The sequence below is a fragment of the Podarcis muralis genome, chromosome 2 (genome assembly GCF_964188315.1).
Source record: "Podarcis muralis chromosome 2, rPodMur119.hap1.1, whole genome shotgun sequence".
NCBI classification, from domain to species: domain Eukaryota; kingdom Metazoa; phylum Chordata; class Lepidosauria; order Squamata; family Lacertidae; genus Podarcis; species Podarcis muralis.
In genome coordinates, this window is record NC_135656.1 from 28,348,895 (window position 1) to 28,369,792 (window position 20,898).

Here is a 20,898-nt window from a genome sequence, read left to right on the forward strand (position 1 = left end):
CCCACATGTTGCAAGAAAAATGCAGGCTCCCCATCCTGCTCTACCCCAAATTGTCTTGATTCTGGATTTTCTGCAAAAGTTCTCTGGGCCTCACCTTGGCTTACGAGGCCAGCTCCAAACTAATCAATCTTTTACCTGCTCTGCTATGAAGTTTGTGTTGTTTTCATTACGGTTTTAAAATGTTTATTTAATGTGCTGTATGGTTTTATTGTTGGCTGTGTTTTTATTGTGAACTCGCCCCGGGATTATTAATTTGATGAAGGCTGGGCTCGAGTTGCAATAAATAAAAATAACTTTGCTCCCCATTTAGAGTCACTAGCCTTCCCCAGTCATAGCTACGTTGGCAGGGGCTGAGGAAGAGCTGTAGTCCAAAAGATAGGAAGGGCACCAGCTTTGGGTGGAGGTCAGAAGCAGGAGGACACAGCTACTGCTCTTCTAACAGTGGTGTAAAGGTAAAGGAAAAGGGAGCCCTGACCATTAGGTCTAGTCGTGGCCGACTCTGGGGTTGCAGCGCTCATTTCGCTTTATTGGCCAAGGGAGCCGGCATACAGCTCATGTGGCCAGCATGACTAAGCTGCTTCTGGCGAACCAGAGCAGCACATGGAAATGGCGTTTACCTTCCCGCTGGAGTGGTACCTATTTATCTACTTGCACTTTGACATGCTTTTGAACTGCTAGGTTGGCAGGAGCAGGGACCGAGCAATGGGAGCTCACCCGATCGCAGGGATTTGAACCGCCAACCTTCTGATTGGCAAGTGACACACTGAAACTATGGAACTTGCTCCCACAAGTTGGATGGTTTTAAAAGAGGATAAGACAAATTCACAGAACCTTAATGGCTCTGTATACCACTGACTAAGACCCACAAGCAGGCACAGAACTGTTGCTCTCAGCTCCTGTTTCCAGGTTTCCCAGCAGCATCTTTCTTGGGCCCTTTAAGAACAGGATGCTGAACTAAATGGACCTTTGGCTCAGTCCAGCAAAGCTCTTTGTATGCTGAAATTCCCTCTTCTACAGAACTTCTCAAGGTGAGAAAGCCCTGAACTCGTTTGCAGTGCCGGATTTACGTATAAGCTAAACAAGCTATAGCTTAGGGCCCCACTCTCTTGGGGGCCCCCAAAAAATTTAAAGGGAAAAAAACTGGATGTACATTTCCAAAATATAAGATAAAAAATAAATAAAATAAAACCTACATACAGCAACAGTGTTTTGTGTTGTGTAGGCTCCTGTGATGTAAGTAATGGGCCCCACCTGCTAGCCTGCTCCCTAAAATATCCCTGGTTTGCTCATTTCTATATATTTAGGGTGCCTACATTCTGCATGGACTGGTTGCATGGCAACATGTTCAAATGACTTTAGATACCTATTAGGTCCATAAATTACAGTATAGCATATATTCAACACAAAAAGCAGTGAAAGTTTGTTGTTGACAAAGGACAGCTGGACATATAAAGGGTCCCATTACCCTCAGTAGCTTAGGGCCTCATCAAACCTAAATCCGGCCCTGCTCGTTTGCATCTTGCACCTAACCGAATTGGGAATAGGCTGCCAAAGACCAGGCAGGTGGGGACTGCAGGTAACAATCCTGGCTTCCCATTAGGAAAAAAATGAAAAAGTAATAATAGGCTGATACCTCCGTTAATTCTTCAAAGGTCCTGAAGAAGTAAGCAATCTTCTGAGTACATCAAGACTTTTTACCTGGTTGGATGTCAGACATAAAGAAAACCCCCCAAAAGAAGAGAAGGTAGGAGGGAATGTTATAGACACTGAACAAGATGTTTAAAAAGTAAATACAAACCCATGTCTGCAGACTGGGAGTCTTCAAATGGAAGGAAAGAAGTGTACCAAAGAATGAAATTAGGCAGTGCTTGGTGCAAAGAGATCTCTAGTTGACCAAACGCTGCCAGGACAGAGTAGTAGTAGTAGTAATAATAACAATAACAATAATAATAATTTATTATTTATACCCTGCCCATCTGGCTGTAATACAGTTAATGCATTCCTAAACAGGGCTGCCTTCAGATGTCTTCTAAAAGTCTGGTAGTTGTTCTCTTTGACATCTGGTGGGATGGCGTTCCACAGGGTGGGTGCCACTATGGAGAAGGCCCTCTGCCTGGTTCCCTGTAACTTGGCTTCTCACAGTGAGAGGATCGCCAGAAGGCCCTCGGCACAGGACCTCAGTGTCCAGGTAGAACGATGGGGGTGGAGATGCTCCTTCAGGTATACTGGACTGAGGCCATTTAGGGCTTTAAAGGTCAGGACCAACACTTTGAATTGTGCTTGGAAACATGTTGTTGTTTAGTCGTTTAGTCGTGTCCGACTCTTCGTGACCCCATGGACCAGAGCACGCCAGGCACCTCTGTCCTCCACTACCTCCCGCAGTTTGGTCAAACTCATGCTGGTAACCTCGAAAACACTATCCAACCATCTCGTCCTCTGTCGCCCCCTTCTCCTTGTGCCCTCCATCTTTCCCAGCATCAGTGTCTTCTCCAGGGAGTCTACTGGGAGCCAGTGTAGGTCTTTCAAGACCGGTGTTATGTGGTCTTGGCGGCCACTCCCAGTCACCAGTCTAGCTGCCGCATTCTGGATTAGTTGTAGTTTCTGGGTCACCTTCAAAGGTAGCCCCACATAGCCGCACATGTTTGCTCTCATTTTGAAGCTGTAAAAAACCAGTAGTCATTGAGTTCCACCTATAAGCCTCTTGGGAGGTGAAAGACACAAAATATGGTGGCACTTAAAAAGAGCAAAACTAGAGCTTAACTTTGGGTGGTGCACTAGGTTTAAGTAGATGACTCCACTTTGATGGCGTTCCTGCTTCGTGCCAAGAGTTTCAATGGCAACACTTGTCTGCAAGATTGCAAACAAAACATTCCATCTCAGACCTTCCTCTTGAAACAAACCTTTTAAGCTGAGATCTTTCCCAGTCTGCATCTCCATTGTCATTTTTTTTAAATTGTTTTATCTCGTCGTTTGCTGCCCAGGGCATTTTGGGGGGAGAAAAAGGTGGGGTAACCATAATGGTTTTTAATAAATGATTTTTTAATAAATATTAATTTTTTTAAAATAAAATAAAATGTTTTAAAATAAATATAATGAGCGAGAGAAGGAGAGAGGAGTGATCAATGCACTGCTTGTATTTTTGGACTCTCCCTTAGGGGCAAGGCACTGGGTTCTCTCTGGGAGCTGGGAGGGACAGGATGAGCTCCTGCACCCTTTAAAACGCATGAGTCCTCCACTGCTTACAGATGTGACTACCAGAATTACTCTGAAACAGTTTTGCAGACCAGTTCAGCAGAACTACTCTGGAGCAAAATAACTGCACGTTCTTGGTACTGTGCCAGGTCACCTTTTTGCTGCATCACAGTTCCGGCTGAACAATTTACAGCGAGTGTTTATGATGATGAACGCGGGTAAATTGCTCTGTGTTGACAGAGAGGGACATGCAGAAATCCCCACGGTCCTTCTTTTAGCCTACTGTTTGCCTCACCAGGGAAAAGAAAATTGAAGCTGCCACTTTGATTTCTTGCCAGATGATTCCTTGCACCTGCCTTGCCCAAAGGCGAGGAACTGTACAGTCTAGGTAGGAGCCTTTGCCTCATCGTGATGGATAAGTAAGAAAAGGTAAGCATGGCTGCCTAAGAGAAAGGAGTTTCCCATTGCCAGGGGGAGCAGAGAGGTATACCTACCATTCTTGCTCCACGGGAATTATTCATGCCTCAGCGTAGGGCTCTTAACACATGCTTTGCGTGGTTTAGGTTTAATCATTGGCCTCTCTAGCTAAAACAGGGATGAGGAGCTTGTGGCCATCCAGATGTTGGACTACAACCCCCATCCTTACGCTGGTGAAAGTTGAAGTCTAAGAACATCTGGAAGGCCACAGGTTTTCCCCATGTTTGAGTTAAAAGGACCTGATAGAGGTTCAACCGGTCGATCGTGATGCGTTCCTGAGCGATCCTGGCTGAAAGCATGTTCGACTGCTGAAAAACACAAAAAAAAGCTCAACTACTTTGGTTCTGACTCCCCCAAAAAAGCTCAAAAACTTTGGAAGTTGGACATCCCTGTGACAGACGTTAAGTGGAAATACAGTGGTACCTCGGGTTAAGTACTTAATTTGTTCTGGAGGTCTGTTCTTAACCTGAAACTGTTCTTAACCTGAGGTACCACTTTAGCTAATGGGGCCTCCTGCTGCTGCCGCACCGCAGGAGCCCGATTTCTGTTCTCATCCTGAAGCAAAGTTCTTAACCCGAGGTAATATTTCTGGGTTAGCAGAGTCTGTAACCTGAAGCGTATGTAACCTGAAGCGTATGTAACCCAAGGTACCACTGTACCTCTCTGCCTGAGAAGCTGGAGAGAGGCACGACCTATCAGAGTACACATGGATAAATAAAGCAGTCCCCCATATTTATGACAATTTGCTATCTTTCTGGTGAACCACACACAACCCCACTCCCCAAATGTTTCCAGGTCAGCCACTGCCATCATTCACTAACTCATATATTCCAGAGATTCCAGACAACTGGATTTCAGGGAACCCTCCCATTTTCAGATGAATCAAATGGGGAAACAGAATAAAAAAGGAAGATCTGTATTTGCAGCAAGAAGCCACAGGAAACAAATGGGGGTGTGAAACTAAAGAGGGCAAAAAAAGAAAAAGAACTTCAGACAGCAAGCTTCCTCCTTTTAGGAGGAGAAATGCAATCTGTCCAGGGAGGTGATTGCTGAAGTAAAATGCAGGAAGAGTACTGCTTCTAGTCCTACCCGAGGGACTCTGCTTGCAACAGGGGATTGGTAGGTGTTCGATTTTCTTACAGCTGGAGATATTCATCCTCAATCATCCGTTCTCCCATCCCCCATGGTTCAAGCTGCTCCTTTCTGAGAGAAGTCATTTTCTGGTGTTTTTAAACCATGCACATGAAACGCACGAATCGGAGGGGAGACGTGATTCTAGCGATGGAGAAGAATCAAGTGCTGCCCTTGCAGAGAATGTAAGGGTGTGACCTAAACGTGCCTCTGAAGATGATCTCTGCCATCATGCCTGTACATCATTATGAAAATAAATTTTCTAGGTTTATATTAGTGGAGTCCCTAAATGCACACACACAATTTGACAACACTGTCTGTAATAGTTTTTTAATCAGGGTGCATTTACCTTGCCCATTTTGCAGAGGAGCAACTATTTTGCAACCTTTGCTCACAAGCACAATGCTTACAACTGAACGCTACTGCCTAAAATGGAAATACTCCTATCTGCAGAAGGTTAGTGCCCTGCCCTTTAACTCACTTGTTTTGGTTAACTGCAAATAGCATAGCCAGGCCATGTCAGGACTGTCTGTCCAGGCTTCTGAAGCTAACCTGTTCTGCAGAGCATCCTGTTCACTTGGAATCTGTGCATGTTCAACTATAAATATACGTTGACTAATGTCTTCAGTGTCAACTAATAATTATAGCCCAATGGATCAGGATGTAAAAACAAAATAAAAAAGCACAGAAATGAAGCTGGGGCTCAAGATTGTCTACTTCCATGCAGACATTGACAAATCTCTTAAAATATTGTTTTCAAGCCTAGGTCCTGCCCAGGCTTGCAAAATAAGTTCCATACCCACCCACCCACCTGAGTCTAATATATATGATGACAACGTCCCACAAAACCATCTGCATCTAATTGGGGCAGGAAGACATATTAGGAAGCATAGACTCTGGATTGCTTCCTTGATTATTACAAGTTGAAGGTTTCTTGTTGATTCTTGCTCTCGGTCCTTAGAAACTTTTGAATGCGTGGAAGCTTGCTGTATTCACTTTGCCTGCATTCAAATATACACCCACTCACCCGCAGACCCAAACTGGCTTATTTCTTCAGTAGGTCGACCGATTTCATCTCGACGGGGCTTCTCCCGTTCATCTCTTCCTGCCTTCCTAGTTTGTGCTACGAAGCACAGAGGCAGTTATGTGTTTGTTAGTTCGCTGGAACATGCGCCCAAAGGGAGTGGGTGTTGGGAGATAACCACAGAAAGAATTGTTGGGAAGAATGGCTGTGTCCTCAGGAGAACTGGCACAGCTGGCAGAGCAAGCGCTAAAGCACACATATCTGCATCTTACATGCAAGGGCGAGAATAGTTATGCAACCAACTGACCTCTGCTTGGCTAATGGGAGGGTTTCCTGCAGCCAGGCTAGGATGCAAGTTATCAGCGGCATCAAGATACAGGATAGAAAACCACAATTCAGGGGCTGGTTTTGAGAGTCCATGTTATTCCTAAATTTCAGCCTCTTTCTCTGCAATGAAAAGAAAAACAGTGGCTAAGTGTCTGCCCAGGAAAGCTGTCATGAAGAAATAAATAAATCTCTGTATCTTGGTGCTTGATTTATAATTCAGTTTCCTGCTCCTGTTTGTGGCGTTCTACAGCCTCGAAAAGGGGGATTTAACAGTTGGGAATCCCCTTTATACCAATGGCAAAGGCCCCAAAAGAACATGGGAAGTGTTAGGATTAGGGCTGCTTGCTGTAAATCAGTTTAATCACGTAGCTGATCAGCCAAAGCTTTCTTTGATTAATTGGAAGGGGTCAGGTACTATTGGTGCAGATAAATTTTAATCAGTGGCGCTGAGAATTAAAGGCATATTAATTGAGACCATCTTGTTTCAGGCATGCTACTGTAGTGGGCTATGGGGGTGGGAATTAAATTGCATTTTCTTATAACATTGAGTTGCAGCTTTTGCCTATTGAATTGCATCAGCTTTTTTGTAGTAGTAGCCTAAGGCCATGACAAAGACATGCTGAAATACACCAATATAATAAAACAAAATCTAAATGTTGAATAGTTTTGTTTGTTCCATTATAAATTAGCTTGCACTTCCTTCAAAAAAGCTCCTGTGTGGACTTTTTGGGGAAACTGCCGATTTATTAATGAGTCTATTTAAAGGCTTATTCATGAGCAATTAAAAATTATTTATCTGTTCACTGCTCTAGTTACGATAATTACCCAACCCTAAACCATTAATTGTGACAATTCACTCATCTCCAATCCTAACCCACTGGAAGTAATCCTCATTAAAGTCTACAGGGCTTAACTTCTAAGTGGACCTGGTTAGGACTGCAGTCTTAGCTAACTGTTCTGTGAAGAGAAGCAGCGGGAATCTGGTTTATCTGGATCAATTTAAGGCCACAATTCTAAACACACACACACTTAAACTTACCAGGTAACAAGTTACACTGAACTCAGTGAGATTTATTTCTGAGAAAATGCTTCAAACTGAACTGCATGTAGCATGCAAGAAATTCCAGCTACGGAAACACTTCAGGGGTCATGCAATAGCATGCCCTGCAGCGGAGCTGGCTTGGAAAGGAAAGAAATTGGCCTGAATCTGTCAGGAAGCTGATTGTGGAATCCTACATAAGCCTATGAGAAGTACGGTACACCCAAGGAAATCCTTCCATCTGCCTCCTCTTCCTGCCTCCTTTAGCATATAGAATGTTAAACAATACCGTGCTTAACCCTGGAAAGACAGCGAGGAGTCAAGCACAAACAATCTTTACCCTGAGGCATAAAAACCAGTCCCAAATTGACCCTATATGGAGGTATCGAAGGGATGATCTGAAGTGCAGAATCAGCAAACTGGCAGGATAAGGTGCTGATTGGGTGACCGAGGGTGTGAGACTGAGTTTGCTCAGGATTTAATCACACTGTGTTGTTCACTGGCTGCACCACAGGCAGGCACACAACAGTGTTTGTTTAATGTGTCCTTCCTTTCAGACCAACTTTTGTTTGCTTATTGCAGGACCTAAGCCCACTGGAAGCAGCAAATCTCTGTTAAAGGTGCAGCACCAATCCAAATGTTGTATTTCACCAGCTCCTTCAGAGCATGTAATCCCACAGATCTTCATATTACCATAACCTCTATGGTTCGAAAACCTTACAAACTATTTTTTAAAAAATGCACAGGAACTGTGTTTGCTAAATAATGCACAGGGTCCAGGTGACATCTCCGTATATAGTGCATGTGCAGAAACTCTACATGACCATCCACCACGCCACAATATTGAGCTTCTGGTAATACCTGATTCATTCCCTGCCTCCGCATTGCAATCTATTATACTTGGGCCTGTTATTTAGATTGTGAGAACATCCCAGCTCATTCTCTCTGCATTACCATTTTAATTATTTTTATTAGGAGTTGTGTGCTCCTGTGCTGTAACCCTCGGTTGGCAGACTGATTATGCAGCCCTTTTAAAATTAAAAGCACATTGATGAGTATCAGGAAGATCATGACTTAACCCAAGCATTCAACAGGCTCTTCCCATTGTTTTCTTTCATTTTAACATGGGCTGTAGACTCATTCTCTCCAGTTCAGTACTGAGGATCTCAGGACACTGATTAGAATTGGGAGACCACACATAGTGTGTGCAGCAGGTTTATGTACTAACACACAGCAAGACACTTGTCTATTGCCAAGAGGCCATGATCTGGCACCACAAATGTTATTTTTGCACTAAGGATGTGTGCGCGCACATGTATGTGCATTGCTGCATGGAAGGGCCAGGATACCCAATTCATGGGGCCATCCAAGTCCTCACATCATTTCCACGAAGACTCAACAACATCTTTCTATCTGTTAATCATATATTTGATTCTGCAAAGTCCCAAAATTTTACTCCATGTACAGGCAGCTCCCTGTTTACATGGGGTGAGGGGGGGGGTCATTTTCCGGGTCATTGTGTGCTTGTGTGAAATCGCGTATTATTGGAACACCCATTGAAAAAGCTTGCAAACACCCTTTTCCGCCCTGCCCAGTTGCTTTGTAGGATGTTTTTCACTTCTGGGTAGGGTTGCCATACGTCTGGAAATTCGAGGTCCATTTCCCAAAAATCTGATGTGCTTAAAATCGTCGCTGCCTTATCTTCCTTCTGCTTGGTTTCAGCAGGCTGGGTTAAAGTAAACAGGTGTGTTTGGAGTATCATAGCCTATGGAGATGCAATCTAAGGAAAGGACAACAGAAAGGGCCACATGACCTTGTAAACTGGGGTGGAGAACATGCCATTGCTATATACCTGGTTCCTATATCTGGCTAGTGCTCCTGCCCATCGAAAATTATTATTTCATTTCACAGTGCAAGCCACTCTAAACTAAGCCCTGCTGAGTTTGGTGTGAGTTCAGGCTCCAAGTAAAGTGTGCATGATTCCGATTTAGAATCCTAGGCTATGCAGTTTCTGGCCTAATCCGAAAGAGCGGGGCAAATCACTGATGGTTGAAGGTTCCTTCTGACTTTACAAAGTACTTTCAAGTTAAGTGCCTACTCCACAAATGAACACACAGATGTGGCCTACACGCAGATTGCCTGCTAATTCCTTCCCATAAATAGGAACATTTGGAAAGACCCTCGGATTATTATGAAAGCTGCCCAATACAATGCAGGTTCCTAGGATTGGAACCTGATTCTGCAATAGTAAAGGTAAAGGGACCCCTGACCGTTAGGGTCCACTCGCGGACGACTCTGGGGTTGCGGCGCTCATCTCGCTTTATTGGCCGAGGGAGCCGGCGTACAGCTTCCGGGTCATGTGGTCAGCATGACTAAGCCGCTTCTGGCGAACCAGAGCAGTGCACGGAAACACCGTTTACCTTACCGCCAGAGCGGTACCTATTTATCTACTTGCACTTTGACATGCTTTTGAACTGCTAGGTTGGCAGGAGCAGGGACTGAGCAACGGGAGCTCACTCCGTCGCGGGGATTCGAACCACCAACCTTCTGATCGGCAAGCCCAAGAGGCTCAGTGGTTTAGACCACAGTGCCACCCGCGTCCCTCTGCAATAGTACATATTGTGAATAATGCCTAGAGGGTGAAAATATGGAGCCGACTATAGGAGCCAACTTCCAACTCCTAGCAGCCGAGATCCCAGCCCCCCCCCCCCCAATATTGATGGGCATTGCCATTCAAATAGTGTGCATGCACTGTGTCTTATGATCAATTGTGCGGGGCTGGGTTTACCTTACCCCCCCACACACACACACAAATTGGCATCCCTGCATTCTCTCTCGCTGATCTGCGACTTAAAAGTCCACCGGCAAGAACGATATCGCCCCTCCCGCTTGCTAAAAAAAGGTCCTAGGTGTGCGAGCCTTATCGAGCATGCCGGGCCAGGGCGGATCTTCGAGCCACTGGCCAGAAATCTCCAAATATAGGCATGCGGAGAAAGGCCTTTTGTTTTCCCCTCCCCGTCGGCCGTGTCACCTGGGCTACCGAGCCGCACCACCTTGCTCCGGCAGACACCCACGAGGTTTCGGTTCGCCGCTCCCTCCCCGTCACGCTGCGTCTGTAACGAATGACACGCGGGAGGAGGGGCAAGGCGCTGTTGCCGAGAAGGAAATTCACCAGCAGGGAGAGAGAGGGTGATGACTTGCTTCTGTGTGCCCCCTTGTGCAACGGGGGTGGGGCTGGGGCGGATGTGCGTCGAGGGGGGAGGAGAGGGTCGGGTTGGGGTTTCATTCATTGAATTGAAGGGAGATCTGTGCCCGGCGTGGCTTGATTTTTCAGCCGGAACTTGCTTCCGGAGCTCGGTGCTAGGCGACTCATATGCAATAAAGAAAGAAGAGTGCTCTTGGGCATGTGCTTTCCGCTCTTAATACAGATCGGTTTGTGTATGTGTGTTTTCAAGGATGGCTTAAGTATTCGGCTCTTTACGCCCCACGTTTCCTGGAGATGCTAAGAGCAAAATGTCCAAACCGAAGAGAAGGGGGCGGGGCGGGGGGAAACACCACTGGAGAACATACGTCAGGGGTTTCGAAATAAAGGGGAACCCGGCAAGTTTCGATGGCGCGTTTTGTAGCGAAGGGACGGCCTGTTACAGGCAACTTCCTTGAAAGAAAGGCGCCTCTCCCGTGCACGCCTGCCTGCAAACTCACTCTCTCTCCAGGCATCCTGCGCCAAACCCGGACAAGCTGCTCCGCTAGCGCCAGGGTGCCTGATGATCGCCCTTTGGGAGGCGGTGTTGCCTTGCTCCGTTTTGCCTTCAAATGCACTGAGCACCAGCCCCCTTCCTGCTGCCGCTGCAGCCATTTAATAACGTGACCCAGGTGCACATGCCAATTTTTGAGCGTGCTGACAATGGGCAGACGGAGCTTCCAGCCTTCGCTGCTTTCCGCGCTCAGACTTGGCCTCGCGCCGCTCCCTTTAGCCCCCCCCCCCCCGCGTGCCTGCAGCCCTTGCAAGGCCTGGCGGCTTCCGCGCGCCGGTAAGTGTCAGCCCGGCTGCAGCATCAGCGTTGCCTCGGCGAGAAGCAGGCGGGCAAGTCAGCAGGTAACTGCTGCTGCTGCCGCCGGAGGTTATGTTGCATACAGTTCCGGGTTGCGGCCCTCCACGCTTCCGAGCTTGCAAAGCCATTGTCTGCAGACCCTGGTGGTGCTGCACGCTTGCCGCCGCCGCCGCCTTCTCCAAAGGGGGCTGGGAAGGAGCGAGCCTGGAGGGCGATGCCTGCGGTGGATTGGGCTGCGCAGGCGATCAGCGATGCCCGCCCCGTCTGCCTTGGGTGGGGCATCTCTGCACCAGGCCCGCGTTGAACGAGAACAGGCGCTCAGGACTGTCGCTGTTTGCACGCATGCAGCTGCTCTCGTTTGCTCCTTTCGGGAGGCTCTGCAGCGGCAGAAGGCTGCCTCATGTACGCAGCCTTGGCTCCGCCGAAGGGAACACGCCCTCCCCTTCAGCACAAAAGAATCTGAAAGGCATGCAAATGCCTGGAAGGAGACAGAGCCCCGCGCTGTCCTCAGTCAGGCCTGCAGCAGGAAGCGAGCGAGCCTTCCCAGCTCCTCCCTCCTGGTTCCTCTCTCGTCCCCTTACTGGTGCCTTGCTGACTAACAAAGAGCTTGGAGGACAGAGGTCCTGACTTTGGGGGACTCTTTCCCCTCCTCCCCTGCCCAGGACAAATGTCAGAAACAATTAAAAAGTGTCATACGAAGCAGTCGTCATGTGTACTCGTATTGCAGGCCTCTTGGCCTTGATATACTTGTCCCTCAAGTCACCACTAGCTGTGGCATCAGCTGTTGCAAATGGACCAGAGTGAAAACAAGCAAGGGACTTTGAAAGTGGATTTTGGGGGATGGTGAGAGCTTTGGTAAAGCAGCGGTGTCTCGAACCCAGCTGGGAACTGGAACCCATTTTACTTCAGAATGTCTTTATTGCCAGCAATCTCTGGAAGATTGTAGGCTTCCACATTCCTGCAATAGTTGCTTCACTTTATGAGCCAGTAACAGGGGTATATGTTAGAAATAAATAAATGCACCCACATGGTAACTGAGCTTGCCACTCCGTTTTCTATGATTGTCCAGCATGTTGCATCTTCTGAGTTCCTCCTTTTAAAATCTGGAGTATTGCTAAATTCCTTACCACTGAACGCATTTTCCTATTGGCAAGTAACTTGGATGGGAAATTTACAGCAAAAAAATGTAGGGAACTCCAATTAAAAGGGATGGTGGGGATTGGATCAGCCATGTTTAAAAAACGTGTGGCACCATTTCTCATTTCCTTTAAAGGCTCTAAATGTTTCCCTTCTCCAAATGTTTCAGAGGGGAATCCCCCAGGCTTAAATATACTCAAGCATTAGTAAGTCAGCAAAAAGCAGTGAATAGGGATACTTAAATAAATCAGCGTGCGAAGGCCTCTGCTTCTACTATTCTGCCTTCTCTGGGACTGTTGAAGGAGTTACTCATATGGCTATTGGAACTTCCTGTATTGGTGGAAGACTTAATATAAGATGATCAGACTGGAAAATATCAATGTCTTTGGAAGCAAGCATCCTTTGGAACCAATGCACACACTTTTTCAGTGAGTCCTAATGTATGGAACTGAGATTCTAATTTAATCAGCATCCATTACTGCAAATGCAAAACAGGAAGTGATAATTTTCCAACAATAAATAATATAGAATAAAAATTGTGCAAACTGATGGAGCGATGGAGTTCAAACAATTTCTTACCCTTTCTTACGATTTGATGAGGTGTTTGATTTCCATTGATTCAGTGCCTGTTACTCATATCATAAGCCTTCTGCTATTGGTAGCTTAGCTGTCAGTTGAGTTGGCAGACAAAGCTTTCCAGTTTAGGAAGACAAAGTAGGTTATGCTTCTGTGGGAAAGGAAGAGCTTAGTCACCTGCTTATAGGCGAGGTCTGGTTATTTTTCTAGGTGTGTGCAAGGAACAGGGTTGGGCAGAGACCAGCTGTTTCACCTGTGTTTAGTAGCAGAGTGTTAAGTTACTTTTCCAAGCAACATTTACAGTTCTGTGCGGGCTTGGATTTGTAAGAACAGTTTCACTTTTCTCGACAAGCCTCTTTCAGCTGATTTGAATCAGTGACCAAACCCTCTGGTTAGAAAAATGAATAATGGTGATGTTTTCTCTTAACTACAGGGTGAGCCCATCCCCAACAGCACAGGCCAGAAGTAATGGTGGCAGAGCATGCTTCAGTGCTAATGCACTGGGATAACTCAGTCAGTAGAGCATGAGACTATTGATCCCAGGGTTGTGGGTTCAAGTCCCACATTGGGCAAAAAGATTCCTGCATTGCAGGGGGTTGGACTAGATGTGGTCTATGATTCTGTTGTTAGATGGAACTCAGCAAGGAAGCCATTCATATACAGTGAGGTTTGCTGACAGCCTGTAGAACTTAAAAGGGACTTTACAGGGAAGGGCACAGCTAGACTTTTCATAAATTTGGGAGATTATTAGCTAGGCTTCTGCACTGGGGCCTTATGGACCACAACAGCCTCTCTTTTGTTTCAGAAGGAGCTTTTAATGTCCAATGTATTGTGTGTTCTGTTATATTCTGGTGGAAGCCACCCAGAGTAGCCGGAGCAACCCAGTCAGATGTGCGTGGTACAAATACAGTGGTACCTCGGGTTACATACGCTTCAGGTTACATATGCTTCAAGTTACAGACTCCACTAACCCAGAAATAATGCCTCGGGTTAAGAACTTTGCTTCAGGTTGAGAACAGAAATTGTGCAACGGCAGCAGGAGGCCCCATTAGCTAAAATGGTGTTTCAGGTTAAGAACAGTTTCAGGTTAAGAACAGACCTCCAGAACAAATTAAGTACGTAACCAGAGGTACCACTGTAATACTGTTGTTGTTGTGTCTTCTGGGCTCACCCTGGATCTGTTCTGCCACCATTCATTAGTCTCAACTTCTGTTCAGAAGCAAAAAAGGTGAAGAGGTATGGGGTGTTTTAGAGTCCATATTGCAATAGTTAAATTACGCTTCCAAAGTTTGCTGAAGTAAGCGCCATTGAATTCAGTGGCGTTTCCTCCCCAGGTGAGCGAGAGTGTAGGATGCTCTCCCAAGTCAGATCATTGGTCCATCTAGCTCAATATCGTCAACCCTGGGACCTCCTGCATGTGAAGCAGATGTTCTACAGCTGTGCAATTGCCCTTCTCTGAGCTGCTGTCTGAGCTATGGTTAGGATTGCAGACTTAGTGGTCACCTCTACAGTCTGGACTATTTCAATTCCCTGGACTCAAGAGATGCAGATTCAGCCCTAGAGCAAGCATGGCCAAACTTGGCCCTCCAGATGTTTTGGGACTATAATTCCCATCATCCCTGACCACTGGTCCTGTTAGCTAGGGATGATGGGAGTTGTAGTCCCAAAACATCTGGAGGGCCAAGTTTGGCCATGCCTGGTCCTAGAGGATGTAAATCCTTCAGGTTTGAGTGATGAACATGTGTTGTGTCTCAACATTTACTGTGTCTCAACATTTACTATGACATTGGGCCCCTTGCTTTGCATATAGTCTAAAAAGCGTTGGGCCCTTAATCTCTTCAGGCAAAAGCATTCCCTCTAACCTACACGAAAAGTCTACTCTCCTTAATTCCACCTGCTCCACAAAACATGGTTTGAGAATTGTACTTCCCACAAAAATCCCTACTTCACTTTTTCCCCTTTCCCAACATTTCTTGCTTTTGACAAGCAGTTCTTTGGAATTTGCTTGCTTCTGGAAAACAATGTCACAATATTTTGTGAGGCTTTCCAGCTAGTTTCCTGTACCCAAGTGTGCCAAGTTCGTGTCATTCAGCACTGAAAGCACTAGTGACTATAGCAACATAATAATCCCAATGCCTTCACATAAACAGGTCAGCTACTTAAGGTGTGGCACTCATTACTGTGGATGTAGTGGCACAGATATGGTGGCATAGTTAAAATGTGTTGATGTTGCCCCCAAAGGGAGCCTTGAACAGTAGCTGTTTTAATGTGGAAACTAGGACAGGATGCTCCCAGGACGAGGTGACATCATGTCTGGAATGGGACAGCGGTCCCGGGCCTGTTGTCAGTGGAATGGAAGTGGGCATCTTTTGCACCTGGTAATCCCTGGGGATACCCTTGCAATGCACCGTCATTCCGTTGATGCTTCCATTGATGCCTAGTCAGTGGCCGCTTCCGGGCAGAGGCAGCAGCATGGCAGGGCTTACGGCATCAGCTGAACAAAAGCCATAGAGAAACACAGCGTTGCACAGACACCGGTGCATCTCTGTGGCCAAACACCTTGCCAGTGAACCGAGTAAATGGCCCCATGGAAGCAGATCACGCTTTGTTCCAAGGCACTGCAGTCGCAGCTCAGGTAACCTTGTGGCCATCCTGGACTAGGAATTGCAACCCTGGTGTGGGTGCCAATCCCTGGGACTGCTGCCACTGCAATACTACCATGGCTTATGTGGCCAAGTCAGAAGCCCGAGAGTCTAGGCCTCGAGATGGATTGAGGGCCTCGACTGCAGTCCAGTGCCCATGGGGCAGGTAGGGCAACAGACCTCGACGCCCGCATGGCCCACCCATTGCACGACTTGTGACAATGGTGGCAACCCTCGATTCCCCTTGCTGTCCATCAACTGCAATCTGGCGAGGATGTGTGCTTTGGCTGGCGGGAGCATCCCACGGCGGTGCCTTCTCCTTAGTCCTGGGGGGGGGGGGGTGAACATAACATGGGACTGGGACGAGAGAGGCCCCGGTGCAAAAGCTGCGGACCCTTCCCCCCCCCCCCGCCACCAGCCCCCGGCCTCGTTGCTCATGCTGATTCCGGGGTTGAGCGAGGAGGAGGAGGAGGCGCCAGGCTGCTCTCGTCCGCCCCACGTGGCCCGGCCCGCGCCAGCCAATGGCAGCGCGTGTTTCTGAAAGATCTCCATATATGGCGATGTTCTCGGCCGGCGAGGCGGGGGCCGGCACCCCCTGGGTATAAAAGGGGCGGGGCAGGCGTTGGGACGGTCTCACTCAGCCGGCGGCAGCGGATCTGGCAGTAGCAGCTCTTTTCTTCCCGTTCTCTTGAAAGCTCCCGCCTCCTTTCAGGTAGGTTTCAGCAGCCGTTTATTCTGACGGAGGGGTGCTTCTCTTCCAACCCCCCCCCAAACTTTCCTTTTATATTCTCTCTTCGCGCTTAGGTGAGAGAAAAGTGTAGAGGTTCCTATATTTAATTTCCCTTAGGAGTAAAAAAACGCCTTAGAATTCCTTGAGTTTGTGGCGGTTAAGGGGTTCTCTCGGTTCCTTCCCCCCCTACAATCCCTCTTTAGTCCGGTCGTGCGTTAAGGCTCGACCAACTCCCCCCCCCCCCGTTTTATCATGCGTCGGTTCCTTTGCAACGGTCTTGGTTGGCGCGCGCGACCTTCTCGTGCCCGTAACGGCTTTTTGAAAGGGGGAGGAGGGGCTGTTGGCTCGAGAAGGGCACCGAGGGCGTGATTGGTCGGCCTGAAACTTTGACGTAATGGAGCGGGAAACTAGAATCTTGGTTTCTTGCTGCGCGCGGTGCCCCCTCCCCCCCACTTTTTCCGCATAGAAAATTTACTCTGGGCGTGGGGAGGTGGGGGAAGGTGGTTGAAGCTGAAAGGGGTAAGATGGGAGCGTCTGAAAAGAGCCTTTTTTTTTAACTTCGCCGCGGTTGATGGCGGGGGGGGGGGCGTTGGTCGGGGTGGGGGCTGGTTCCTGCAAAAGGCACCCTCACTCCGGCTGTGAAAGGAGGGTGGGTTCTCGAAGAGGGCGGGGTTAGGGCTGCGCAGGACGTCGTGAAGGGTGGAGCCCGGTGCGTCGTGTCTTTGGGGTGGCTCGGTTTGCCTCGGAATAAAGAGTGGGCTGCGGGGATATGGCTTCCTGCCCGTGACTGCAACACTGCAATTTGCTTCGGAGTAGATGCGCAGAGGACTTGAGTGCATGAGGAATTTTGTGGCCTGGTTTGGCTCGGCTCCCGTTAAATGTTCAACGGAGTCTTCATGGGAGTAGTGTAGTTTACTAAGATGAGTTACTCTTTTTAGAATATGGGCTGATGCCAGTGGTGCATCCCTGAAGGTGATGGGGTTAATGTGCATGCACCCTGCTCAAACGCCTTTTCTTCTGTTTCTGGCTTGGTATATTTCGTTTTGAAATGAGCTAAGGTGTTAAAAGCCAAACTTTACGGTGGTTTCAGGGAAGACTATCCATAGTAGTGCTGCATTCAGAAAGTGAGCATAGGTCTGGGGGGGGGCATGAGAGGAAGAATTCTAGGGCATTGTACATATATGTAGTTAACTAGAGAATATGTCCTGTTCCAACTCCTTAAGCTTTACTTTTGAGTAGAAATGTGTAAGATGGTGGTGTTAATGTTAGGTTGTTATGGCTATGGGATGGGTGTGTGTGTGTATATATATATATATATATATATATGCATTTAGCTGGTCTACAGAGTAAGGAAAATGAAGTAAAAAGCTCTGGACCATGGTTAAAATATAGACGAGGGTGGGGTTTCTAGTCTGGATGATAGGTTGGCAGAGCAGCCTCTAGTGGCCAAAATCTGTAGTGTTTGAAGGGCGTCCATTGATGATGCCAAAATGCAGCACTACATTTTTCAATGTTGCTTAATAAATGCTTTCTTTTTGTGAAAAGCAGATCTCCAAAATGGAAGAAGAAATTGCAGCGCTTGTCATTGACAATGGTTCCGGTATGTGCAAAGCAGGCTTTGCTGGAGATGATGCTCCTCGTGCTGTGTTCCCCTCAATTGTTGGGCGCCCACGTCACCAGGTAAACATCAAAGCAGGAAATCTATTTCTTTTGTGTTTAACATGAGATGGTTTATTTTTGTATTTGCTGATGATTGTTTATTTTTTCTTAATAGGGTGTCATGGTTGGTATGGGCCAGAAAGATAGCTATGTAGGTGATGAAGCTCAAAGCAAGAGAGGTATCTTGACTCTGAAGTACCCTATTGAACATGGCATTGTTACCAACTGGGATGATATGGAGAAAATATGGCATCACACTTTCTACAATGAGCTTCGTGTTGCCCCAGAGGAACACCCTGTTTTGCTTACAGAAGCTCCTTTGAATCCCAAGGCCAACAGAGAGAAGATGACACAGGTACAGCATTGGTGCAGCTTTTACATCTTGCCACTTTTTCCCATTTCACCACCACTTTTCTTTAAGTTACAATTTCTCTTCTCTCATTATTTTCAGGGTTCTGTACTCCTGGCATTTCCTTCCTTGAAGTCTCTCAGGTTTCTGTTGTATTTCTACCTGACTTTCTTTTGGTTTTCTCCCCTACATCCAATACCTTGCATGTCAGCATGTGTGTGTGTCACTATGAAAGTGGTCCCTTATTAAGACAACGTTCTTTTCTCTTTCTTTAGATCATGTTTGAGACCTTCAACACTCCTGCCATGTATGTGGCTATCCAGGCTGTGCTGTCCCTGTATGCCTCTGGTCGTACCACTGGTATTGTAATGGACTCTGGAGATGGTGTCACACACACTGTGCCCATCTATGAGGGCTATGCCCTTCCTCATGCCATCCTGCGACTTGATTTGGCTGGCCGTGACCTCACAGACTACCTCATGAAGATTCTGACAGAGAGAGGCTACAGCTTCACCACCACAGCTGAAAGGGAAATTGTGCGTGACATAAAGGAGAAGTTATGCTATGTTGCCTTGGACTTCGAGCAGGAGATGGCCACAGCTGCTTCCTCTTCCTCTCTGGAGAAGAGCTATGAATTGCCTGATGGTCAAGTGATCACCATTGGAAATGAGAGGTTCAGGTGTCCAGAGGCCCTCTTCCAACCATCTTTCCTTGGTAAGCATTTAGTGGCACTGGTAACAAGTCAAATTACATGTACCATGCTCTAAATCCTAGGAAGTAAGTCTGTGTATTAGTTGGATGTTCAGCATACTTAAGGATTTTTTTCTTTTCTTTTAAGGTATGGAGTCATGTGGCATTCATGAGACCACTTTCAACTCTATCATGAAGTGCGATGTTGATATCCGAAAGGACCTGTACGCCAACACAGTATTGTCTGGTGGCACCACAATGTATCCTGGAATTGCAGACAGAATGCAGAAGGAGATCACAGCATTGGCGCCCAGCACAATGAAGATCAAGGTAAGGATGGCTTACATCACAACTTAGTAGTGCAATAAAGCAGTTGACTCTTAGGAAGATAGCTGATCCATAAATCTTTTCTTTTTAAAACAGGGCTGATAACAAGAAAGTAAAAAGTTAAATGCATGTATAGTCAGATCTTGTCTAACTTTAACATGTTTTCTTCCAGATCATTGCTCCCCCTGAGCGCAAATACTCTGTCTGGATTGGTGGATCCATCCTTGCATCCCTGTCTACTTTCCAGCAGATGTGGATCAGCAAGCAGGAGTATGACGAGTCTGGCCCATCCATTGTCCATCGTAAATGCTTCTAAATGGACTATTGACAGATGCGCAGCATTTGCTGCATGAGTTTTTCACCAGTATAAATTTGCCTGAGCAAATATATACACCTCATGCTAGCCTCATGAAACTGGAATAAGCCTTCTCTTCACAACATTGTCATTGGGAAGCCTGTCTCCAATAATCCTCTGAGGATGTCTACCTGTTGCTGATATGACCCTGTACTCAAGTTAACTGTTCCCTTTGTACATAGCAGTATAACTACCCTATACACATCTGGCCCAGGACCTAGTACAGGAGGCATTCATACAATACAAAGGTTTAACTTGTGTCTGTAACTACCTGGGACAGTGGTCTCAGTGTAACCAGCAATGTTACAAATGGAGTTTTGAGGCTAGATCTGTACAGGGTAGCAAAAGATCAGACTTCCACTACACAAAGCGCTAAGAATTCCAGGTCACTATTGTTGAGGCTGGCAAGAGTTTGTGAAAAGGATGGCCATTTTTGTCTTGCCACTGTTACTAGCGGGGTTGGAAACATATCGCATCCAAGCCTTATGAACCTGTTTTTTTCCTTGCCCACCTGTATCCTAACAAGACAACCCAGGGCAAAGTTGCTCAACTTCAGTTGCTCCAATGTTTGCATTGACACCTGTAAATTTAATCATCAGGTTTAATTTATGTAAGATTTTTGTACGTTGCCTTAATGTTGTCATATGACAGTAGAAAACCAAAATTTGTAAGTCATCCTGAAGTTGAGAATTGTAATGCCCAACACATCATTGTGAAAGGAAAATAAAGCGCTGCAGTAAATGAAATGGGCTTAATGTTGTCTAATGGAAAGTTATTTGACACACATTTGCTTTTGGAAGCCTTTCTGGACAGGACAGTGAAAATGATGACCTAGCTCTGGCTTAATGTAGTTTCTGTTCAGTCTGATCAGGTTGACCACAAGCTCTGTGATAAGTGCTAAACTTAATATGCTGCCAAATAGCTTCCAAACATTGCTTTAGCGAACATGACCAGACCTTAGCTATGTGGGATATTAATACAAATGTATGCACTGTAGCAAATGCTAAACAAATTGCATTATTTTAAATCTTTCAGAGCTGTCTTAATTCAGTATTACTGAAATGGTTTAATTGGGCAGACCAGGTTTAGATGTGCAAGTAGACCACAATATGCTTTTGTGATAGCTTGCCTAAGTGTGCAAAAGATGGTCATTTTAGGACAGGATTACAAGGTCGAATCACTTGGAAGCAA

At 46.6% G+C, this 20,898-nt stretch overlaps 1 protein-coding gene and 1 long non-coding RNA gene across 2 annotated transcripts; one reads left to right on the forward strand and one right to left on the reverse strand.

Annotated features, from left to right (window-relative positions):
* Positions 1-5,116: 5,116 nt before the first annotated feature.
* On the reverse strand, positions 5,117-13,091 carry LOC144326912 (uncharacterized). The gene is made up of 2 exons (XR_013391799.1): positions 12,959-13,091; positions 5,117-6,271 (listed from the first exon to the last, which is right to left on the reverse strand). It is a non-coding gene; the product is annotated as an uncharacterized LOC144326912 (long non-coding RNA).
* A 3,080-nt stretch (positions 13,092-16,171) lies between these two features.
* ACTG1 (actin gamma 1) lies at positions 16,172-20,453 on the forward strand. Its single transcript, XM_028714256.2, has 6 exons — positions 16,172-16,309; positions 17,876-18,007; positions 18,102-18,341; positions 18,611-19,049; positions 19,174-19,355; positions 19,525-20,453. Exons 2-6 carry the CDS (start codon positions 17,885-17,887, stop codon positions 19,666-19,668), a joined length of 1,128 nt encoding a protein of 375 aa, XP_028570089.1. The 5' UTR covers positions 16,172-16,309; positions 17,876-17,884; the 3' UTR covers positions 19,669-20,453.
* Positions 20,454-20,898: the final 445 nt, after the last annotated feature.

Bases quoted from the DNA above. Each gene is read 5' to 3' on its own strand.
- ACTG1 (XM_028714256.2), top strand. From the start codon at position 17,885: ATGGAAGAAGAAATTGCAGCGCTTGTCATTGACAATGGTTCCGGTATG. The intron at 18,008-18,101 runs GTAAACATCAAA...TTTTCTTAATAG, and splicing joins TTGGGCGCCCACGTCACCAG to GGTGTCATGGTTGGTATGGG. The intron at 19,356-19,524 runs GTAAGGATGGCT...GTTTTCTTCCAG, and splicing joins CCAGCACAATGAAGATCAAG to ATCATTGCTCCCCCTGAGCG.